Genomic DNA, 9,888 nt, shown 5'->3' with positions numbered 1-9,888 from the left:
TGCATGCTCGCATATAAATTTATACACGCTTGTTGATGTATGTAATCGGTGACGATAAGAAATCGATGTGCTTATCCGGGCAACAAATTATTTGATTCCTTTCGCCACGCGCCGCCATATACTGATTCTTATTTCCTATTTTTATCGCTCTTTCACCGACCATATATTTAATAAACATCTATTAAAATTATATTTTTTACTTTCATAAATAATACATTTCTCTACGATAATTCAGAAATGAGAAACAATTAAAAATTAGAGAAATCGTGGCATATAAAATAAAATGCTGTACGAAGAACACAACGCAGCTAAAATATAAAAATGTAGGTGCTCTAAGAGAAAAAAAAGTTTTTCTCTTAAGTGTATAGAGAGAAGCGTACTATAAAAAGAAGCTATCGAGCAACTGTATCAAAGTTCTAAGTTCTCGCACTAAAAGCAGAAATGTTCTACGGCGAGGTATAAAGGTAACAGCGCCATGAATGGGCGTAGACTCGATTACGAGTAGATTAGTTCGCTGGATATGGTATACTCCCGTGACATTCTTCTCTATCGCGACACAAGAAATGTCAGTTCCCACCCGAAGAACACAATTACGCGGTGGCCGACGCCGCCACAGGGAGATAGAAGGAGATTAATCATTAATGGTGCATACGAATGCCAGAATCTCACGTTGAGAAAGGATCGACGTGATTAACGGTGGAAGGACGAAAGAGCGGAGTCGAACTTACCAATGTTTCTTACTATAAATGTACATAGAATGGAGAATGTATTTGGGGCGCGAGAGGATAAAGTAACTTAACAACTTAATTGCTATTTCTTAATAACGGTACAATGCTGCGAATACGTTATATCGCTGAAGCATCGACGGGAGCTTGCTATTGGTACTTTCTGTTGTATTCATCCCGCCTGTCGACCTGCTGGCTCAGTGGCTGCTGTGGTTTTTGGGCTGCTGCGCGAGCTTCTTCCTCCTAGAAGATAAACATACCGAGTTTTTATAAACTGTTCTCGATACCAACTGATACTATAAATTAGGCTTTGTTGATATTAATTATTTTCATGAAATTAAAAAAACACGTTTTTTTATTAAAAAATATGTTTTCTTTTGTCGAAAGTAACGCTAGCTTGATCAAGCGTTAAACCTACTGTTATTGTCTGCCATTATACAAGGAAATTTCGTGTTTCTAGAAAAATTCTTCATATCTTTATTTTCAACATCATTTCCATTTATTTTAAAATGTTATTCAAAGATTTGCTAGTTGCATTTGCAATAATATATAGATTTAAAGTACGATCAACGGGCTCATTTGATGACGGTAAAGCAGTTATTAGTTATCACGGTTTATGAAACAGCTTTAATTAGATGCAGATATCTCATTACGGATGTCATATTTTCTGCAGCGCGTAGATAAGAGTAATTTTCGACGAATTAAGAAAGAGAACCGGTAGCTATTGAGAACCGACGTAGTGATTAACGAGAATCGAAAGGAAATGGCATGCGAGTAGCTACCTTCTTCCCTCACTTCGCGCAGGTCATTCATACCATATAGCGGTCTTTAGCCTTTGCATCGATATGAATCGCTATCACGATTTCGCAAATGCGCTCGTCGTACATAGATAACTGAATGGCTTTTCGCAAACTCTGCTTGGAAACCGTGACCTATGCTAGCTGTGGCGAAACAGAAGTCCTTCCCATAAGCTCGCGGAGAACGTCTACTATAAAGGTGAACATGGACGTGAACAGAGGTGATAAGAAGAGAGATGAGAGAGGAGGAGAATAAGTGGGGATAATCGAGGACAGAAAACTGTGAATGGACTGTAATGTGCAATGAAGTAGTAAAATTTTATATACTATTACTCCGTCACGTAAATCTTGAATGAGTCTGCTCTTTTAATACTTTTATATTTAATAAAATCATGTGTATATATATATAATCTCCTAACATTTCTATTTAATAGAATTTTAAACGTCGGTATCTGTTATAAAATGCGTATTAATGTCGATTATTTATTTCAGACAATCCACACAAATTAATATGTTAATAATTTCTTAATTTTATCTGCAACGAGAGTAAATAGTCCATGCATTGCTATAATGGATGAAATATATTTTCGAGTGATCCTCGTACAAATTCTACCTTGAACTAGTATATTGCAAGTAAAACCACTTTAATGAAGCACCGTTAATTAAATATCCATAGTGTGGAGTTTCATGGAAATCGAGTGGTGCAACTTCTATAAAAGTAATCGTGGCGAGAGCATAATGGGGGTTGGACGGAACAGGAAAGGTCGTGAGTACTGAGTATACTTACCTCTTGCTGACGAATACCCGCGTAGATGAGGTCGAGGCCTTTCTGGATCTCCTCGCTAACGGGCGGTGGCGTGGGAATGTGATCGCCCTGCGCGTGAAAGCCGGTCTCGTCGGCGATGTAATGAATGGTGATCAGCTGTCCCTCGGGACTCGTGTACGAGAAGGTGCCTTGCTGCACGATCGCCTCCGCCCGGTCTTCACCTTCGCCGATGGTCTTGATGTAGCCGCTTTCCTCGGCGATGATATTGTTGCCCGTTTCGTAACTGCGGGAGCCAAATTGACCCGGGGTGTTAAATAATCAATTGCGCAAAAACGGACGGTCCAGAAAGCCGATCGGTCCGCGTTACGTAATGTTAAAATGCGCGCTGGCGAAGTTCGCACGGATTCGAGGCATCGGATAACGCCGCGGTCCAATATTGCGTCGATACTTTCGGGACCGGATTACATGGAGTTCGGCGTGACGAAGCAGGTGATACGATTATGTGGAGCACAAGATATATGTTGGATCGTAAGCGAAATTTTTTTGCGCGCGTGACGTAAAAGCAAAAAAGATCGGAGAAAGATTTTTTTAAATATTTGAAATATTATATATGTATATACAATACTAATATTTATCGCCTCAAAAATTTGTACCAATAAATATAGTTAGCATTATTACTATAATAATTTAAGAGATCTTTAGCTCTTTCTTTTTAATTGTATTGAAAATTTATATAATTACCTGGTCTTGTAAGTTCCATCGTGTTCCTGCTGCTTGTTCCAGTGCAAAATTGGGATGGGTGTAGTGCTTGTAGGTCGTCTGCTGTCAACCTGATGTTGTCCATCATCCTGCTGGTAGTTGCGTCCATGGTAATTTGAATCTTGCGCCACCGCCAATCCCAGAATCATTGCTAACGCCTAAAAAATTTGATTAGTAAATGCCTTGATTAAGATAAATCTCGAGAAAACGCATGTTTCAAAATGCGATTACAAAATGTGTGTATGTCGTTAGGCGTTATTATATCATAAGATTCGGATTACGTCAATTTGTTCCCTTTCTAATCGACACCCTGTGACTAGATCAACGGGTAAAATGATCGATGAGAATAAACGCGGAAGAGTGTAACACGAATCCCAAAGTGGATTTATCGGTTTCTCTGCTACGAAATCGGGCGATGCGCTCTCAGGAGATGAGTGAAAGTGAGAAGCAAATGCCAACGCGGGTCATTTAACTCCTGACCCGCAAACTCGCACAGTTGGGCCCGTCCCATTTCATCCCAACCTACCGTGAAGTGAATCCCTTCTATTCTTTGATATCGCGTTGCTTGTCCCGTTGCGTTCGTCCATCAAACTAATCGTAGATTTATTTTATAGCGATACTGTTTTTTTTTATTCTATTAAGTTTTATGATCGACTCTCAAAATGATTGATCGTAAAGCTTAATAAAATTTAAGAACGGAAAGAAAAAATAATAATTCTAATATAATATGCACAAATAACGTTAATTATTGTATTTTTAAAGAAAATTATCTTGTAAATGTGTGTATGTGTGTGTGTTTAAATATTCGAGAAAGTTCTGAAAAGTAAGGTATAAACTGATGTCAGCCTGTGGATTATGTAAAACTTCAGGTTTATAATCCCACGCAGTTCTTATTTCGTCACTTCAACGATGCATCTCACGCATATAAATTAATAAATGCAGGTTGTCGCAATGTATCAATGACAATGGTGGCTTCTTAAGATTCTACAAGGGTCACGTTTTTCGCTACCATATCTTTCATCAGACAATTTTTCTTAAATATTAAACAATTTTTTAATTTTTTAACTAATTTTGGATTTAATAAATATGATTAAGAGTTTAACAAATAATAATGAATAGATAAATAAATAATAATAAAAAATCAAATAAATTACTTGAAACCATGGTATCTTAATTAACTTTATTTTAATACAAAAAAATTCACTATTTCTTTTCAAAATTACAATTAAAAAGACTGAAAAAATTAAGTAAAGTATTAATATGGACGGTTATTTAATATTAGTTATTAGTAATTTAATATTAGTTAAATCAATTATTGACATTTTTGTAATGTAAACATGTAATACAGTAGAGAATGTGAAATTATTTTTTCAACCCCGCAGAGTCACATCAGAAGACAATCCTTCCGGTTACTTACCACGTATTTCATCCTGACTCGCGAGATGTGCACCTCGTCAATAAGACGGATCGACGTAAATGTGAGACGGGAGTATGGTGGCAAACGCACGGAGATAGTCGCAAACGAACAAGATCGACTGCGATTCCAGGAGAGGAAAGAAATCCCCTTTTATACTGACTCTCACTTTATCCCTACTCGAGGAGGCAATGGGCTTCGAAAGATGCTTCGTATGCTTTATGGCAAAGAGCCTACGTATCTGTCGGAGTAAATGCGTGTGTGGGATAGTCGCTTCCTTCGTAAACGTCCGTGTCGAGAGTCGAGACCTCCCTGAGATCTCGATACCAAGAAGTCTTGCTCCGATTATCACATCGACTATACATGACCTTAGGCTAAAATCTCTATCGCTCTTTCAATAACTTTCTAATGACCATCATTGTTTGCAAAAACTTGTCGCGGTTAATCTTATGCATGATAAAACTAATTAAATCAGGTTCAAGTGTACTAATTAATGAATGATTCTATTCATATCGCTTCGTTAATCTAATATATGTGCTTCGTAAAAGATAATTCGCGATAATTCTAATAATTGTCATGTATATTTATAGTTCCACGAAAAAGTGTACGTAATAATAAATAATACACATATACGTAATGATAAATAATAATTTCCACATAATATTCAAACGTGAGTCTTTCGCGATATCAGTTATTTTTTCACATCATCGCAGATGATTCGAAACTTTCGTATCGCTCCGCGGAGTCGGACCTCCCGTTCGGGTCCACGTAGTTTCGTAGTTTTACGAATTATGAGACCACAAAACAATAGGCGAGGAACACATTCCAATATGCATACTTACATATGCATCAGAATGCACGTAATAATGCCATTGCAACAACCCACGATCAATAGCCGGGGACTGCTCTTCCGATTAGCGCAATACGCTTGTTCTCGCGCGGCCTTCGGATTGCTCTCCCCAGCGTTTCTTTCCATGTTATTAAGAAAACCATGAAGTTTTCGCGACTTAAATAATAATTCTGTTTTCACACAAAATTGGCAAATAACTCGAATAATGGTTAATTAATTGAGCTAATATTTATGGAAATGCTTTTAGTCCTAGCAGTTGCGCATGAATGTGTGCGTGTGATGATTTAAATATTTATGTATTGTAAAATAAATAACACCGAGCATTTCACTTCAGCATTTGATTAATCAGGATTTTGCTGTGAAGGTGAAAATTAGCGAAAGTAAAGCCGGTTAGATTAGTCACGTGCATAAATTATAATTGGGATAGAGCAAGCCATCCAATTCCAAAAATCATGCGCATCGTAATGTTATGCATTATCCAAGTTTTGCACTACACACCTCTTGCGGAATTAATTTCCTCTAATAAGGTTTAATTATTTAATAGTAAGATCAGTATGCCTTCTGCTGGTTTTCTTGCGCTTTGATGTTTGAAGGCGTGTAAGGAAGACACCCCGAGATTAAGTATTGCGCAAACGGATAGATATATGCTAACTACTTTCACGCTGAGTCGGCGAGGAACCGTTGACTTCCGACGTGACATGAAATTCGCATTCTTATGCCTAGAGGCATTTCTCGAATATTATATGTACGTCCAATCAAACATAGCCCGCTGCTTTTTGCAGGTAAAGCCTGACGAGCGCATCTCTCGCGTAGAACGTGGTCGCGAATGGTTCGATCATCGATTATCGCAGAATGTCAACTGTGATGTAATATCGTTATACATAATACTTAATGCCAGGTCAATTACGTAACGGTAATCGCCGTTACATCAAATGTGGTGTACATTAAATGTACCACCTCATTGTGTAATTATTGCTTCATTACGTGGCAGTTAAGCGAGAGAAAAAGGTTTTATACACGCCGGCTGAAACGTGATTACGATAACCGTAGAGAGATGCAATTGTGAAATTGCTTTAACCGTTTACTGATCTTTCGCGTGGATTAACGCAGTATTGAAAAGTCGCGGTGCACAAGGACATTTTATTATCGGAACAGTGTACACACATGATCGGGACATCACAAACGCTTGCATCCGTGTGTGCTCGCGTGACTTCTGCAAAATATCGTTAAGATAAATACATATGTTAACATATTAAGACTATTATCGTCTCGTACACACCTTGCTTACCTACTCGCTATTCACGATGCAGGGCAAGATTGCTGCGACGGCACTAAAATGTAATAACAATATAATTGCACACATGTCATCATGTATAAAAAAGATAATATTAAGAAGATGAAAAATTTCTTAAGGATTTACTTCCGTAGGTGTTGGCAGGAGGACAAGAAGCGGAACAAGGTGATGGCAGGGGGACGAGCGTCCCAGGCGGGATATAGCTGTCAAAGAAGATATTGATGCATAAGTCATAAAATTTTAAATCGACGAGTCACGCGAAGACGTACAGCATGAATCGCGAGATTCTAAATTGCTAAATAGTCAGATAAAGAGCGAGGCTTGAACCTTAGATTGTACGTGGTATTGTCCTCCATGGGATTGACGGGTGAATAATAGGGCGTAGGTGCAGCCCATGGTTTCTCGGCCTGATCCGCTGGCTCTACCGGTTGATAACTCAGTCGCATCGTGGTCTCGGATTCCATCGGAACGTCGGACGGTTGGTACTTGCGTATGGGCGCGTACGATTTAATAGGCAGCAGGCATTCGTGATCGTTCGGTATATAAGACAGTCTATGAGTCGTGCAGGCTGCAATAATCATATGTTGGAAATGAAAAATCGCAAACAGGATAATCAGGCGGCGCGGCTAAGATTTCTTTTTTGAAGGAGGTACACAGCGCGCTCTCATCTTCGATGAAGAAATAGTACTTTCTCCGACCGACGAATATGATTGTAAGATCAAATATGCAAATTATGATATTATTTTATGTATGGCTTAACACTTACATTCCAGCGGCAAGGGCGAGAAAGTAAGATTGTTCTCGGGTCGAACCTCTGTTGGCGGCATCACGCGCTTCCAGGTGTAGTCGTGCTTCTGCGTAGTTTCATCCTGCATCGGTCCTCTGCCCAACAATTGTCGGTCGCAAGGCGTAACAGGCGTTTCCGGTTTGACGCACCAGTTGCCCAGGAAACTCAACTGCAACGATTAACGAAATCTCGAACGTTGATTTTAATTGAAGTCTATTACTTATCTAAAAGAAACTCGTATGATTTAAGTTATATAAAAATTTCTAAGATTAATAGCGATTGTCCCGTCTCGAACGATGGTCTGCGATGTTGAAACGACGAAGCCGGTCGACGTTCTCGATCTTTAAGGGAATAGTCATTGTTGTCTCAATTCGCTACAATAGCGTTATGGCTTGGTAGAAAGAGGACTATCGAATCAATCTGCGAGGCGACGCAACGATTGTTAGGCAATGTGAGAAAATTATCTCGTAACCGCCGCATAATGCACTCGAGAATGTAACTATCGACCCAAATTAGTGTATCATCCCTGAGTCGAATCCACCGTGACGGTACGATTCAGCGTTTACCCGATTGACGGTGTCGTGGGAGAGTGGACACGGCGAGAAAATAATGTTGCTAGGCTGGCGAATGGGATCCGGCGGCTTGTCACCGCCACACCCGAAATAGCTGAGTCGGTACGTGGTATTGTCGTCGAAGCAGCAGCCGGCGTTTAATAAGTTTTCAGTGTCATCGTGGCTGTAAGGTTCCGGAGGCTTCTCGCCACAGTGAGGCCAGTAACTCAGTCTGTAGGTCGTACATCCGTCCATTGGCGTCACCGGGCGATGGTACTCTCCTTTTTGACTCCATGGTACCTCCTCCTAAGAAAGCAAATAATTATATGTATTTAATATTTATAAAAAAAAAAGAATTGTTCTTTGTTGTCATTGAATTACTAATGTCATGTAGAAAATGCAAAATAGTAGATATATCCAAAAAATTGTTTAAAATATCATACATTTAAGAAATACAAAATTATTTAAAATATCCATAAATTAAAATAAGAAACTTAAAAAATAGGAACAAAATAAGTTTCAAAATGTTTATTTGTAACTCACTTTTACAGGAGCCTCGTTTGGCCAATAGCTAAGCCTGTACGTCGTACAACCTTCCATCGGTGTATCCGATTTGACATATTTTCTAATGGGCGCATAAGATTGTATCGGAAGCAAGCAGGAGGAGTTGTAGTAGCTCAAGCGATACGTCGTATCATCTGTCTCCCAATGTTGTTGTTAATTATAATCAAACAATATTTTTTACTATATGCACTTTGTTTTTTTAAATTAAGATTAAAGTAGATAGATATTTTTATTTAGCGATAAAGATTACCGGACAAAGCAGCACAGGGAGGATACAAATTATTTTGCGCCTTGACGATCTCAGGTCGTCTCACGCTTTTCCACGAATAATCATGTTTGTGCGTTGTGACGTCTTCCATTGGACCTCTACCCAACCACTGTCTGTCGCAGGGTGTTATTGGCGGATCTGTTTTTACGCACCAATTGCCAAAGTAGCTTATCTGCAAGAGCAATCAAACTCTAGACGGCAAATTATTAAAAAAAAAATTATTTTAACAAAATGTTTGTCATACTTTGTGCGTCGTTTCATCAGACATTGGCGCGTCACTGCACGTCAGATTGTCCTCAGGACGAAAAGATTCGACAATGGCACCGGGTCCTTCCCAATAAGAAAGACGATACGTTGTGTCGTTTTCCATCGGTACGTTCGATTTCCAGTAATACTAAAGAGGAAGATAGCTTAACAACAGTAAATGAGAATATAGAACAAAAGAAAATATTTTTGTAATACTAATTTCATCAAAAATATGAAAAAATAAAAAAATTACAGTTAACGTCAAAATATTCTTTACTGAATAGTCTTTGAATTACTTACGCGAACAGGTGCGAAGGATTTTGCTACCTCTGGTTGAACATATTTCTGTAAAAGTTATTCGGTTTCTAATTTATGTCCAAATCGAATAAATAAATGCAATGGCATAAATGTAAACATTAAAAATTATTACTCACGTAGCACGTTGGTTGCGGTGTGCAACAGCAGCAGCAGTTGCAGCATGCATCGTGGCCCAACTAAAACGCGTTTATATTTCAAGAAAAGCAAACAACACATAAATTGCGAAATCGGTAAAACATTAAATACAATTGTCATAATAATTTTTCCTTTTTCTTTTTTCTATCTCAAAGCTCACCCGAATTTTATTTTTTGCCTCAATAATCGACTGCTGCGGCGTTCGTTTAGGCCTACAACGATAAATTAGTCAGTATTTATTTAAAAAAAACATGTACACTAGGTTTTGAATAAGAAAAAATATGCTTAGTGCGTCAAAACCAAATGTCGACAAGTTATTGAGATGTCAGCTTACGGATCAGGGGGACAGATTTCCATGATTCTTGAAATAGTTTGTGTCAATGCCGGTATCTCACTTCGTATATCACAGAAATA

At 38.5% G+C, this 9,888-nt stretch overlaps 2 protein-coding genes across 2 annotated transcripts; both read right to left on the bottom strand.

Annotated features, from left to right (window-relative positions):
• Positions 1-791: 791 nt before the first annotated feature.
• Cpr49ah (cuticular protein 49Ah) lies at positions 792-4,612 on the bottom strand. Its single transcript, XM_077400793.1, has 4 exons — positions 4,465-4,612; positions 3,030-3,205; positions 2,310-2,571; positions 792-968 (listed from the first exon to the last, which is right to left on the bottom strand). The coding sequence occupies exons 1-4, from the start codon at positions 4,474-4,476 to the stop codon at positions 876-878; spliced, it is 543 nt and encodes a 180-aa protein (XP_077256919.1). The 5' UTR covers positions 4,477-4,612; the 3' UTR covers positions 792-875.
• Positions 4,613-4,746: 134 nt separating this feature from the next.
• Positions 4,747-9,831, bottom strand: LOC143894686 (uncharacterized). Its single transcript, XM_077401213.1, has 12 exons — positions 9,809-9,831; positions 9,635-9,686; positions 9,456-9,515; positions 9,322-9,366; positions 9,020-9,169; positions 8,758-8,947; positions 8,487-8,641; positions 7,959-8,249; positions 7,372-7,561; positions 6,933-7,173; positions 6,732-6,808; positions 4,747-6,642 (listed from the first exon to the last, which is right to left on the bottom strand). The coding sequence occupies exons 1-12, from the start codon at positions 9,829-9,831 to the stop codon at positions 6,611-6,613; spliced, it is 1,506 nt and encodes a 501-aa protein (XP_077257339.1). The 3' UTR covers positions 4,747-6,610.
• Between the last annotated feature and the right edge of the window lie 57 nt (positions 9,832-9,888).

This window comes from Temnothorax americanus, unplaced genomic scaffold (genome assembly GCF_048541705.1).
Source record: "Temnothorax americanus isolate GAGA-0224 unplaced genomic scaffold, ASM4854170v1 Scaffold14, whole genome shotgun sequence".
Lineage (NCBI taxonomy): Eukaryota > Metazoa > Arthropoda > Insecta > Hymenoptera > Formicidae > Temnothorax > Temnothorax americanus.
Note: the sequence above shows the minus strand (reverse complement) of the source record. Positions and strands in the feature narration are given on the sequence as shown.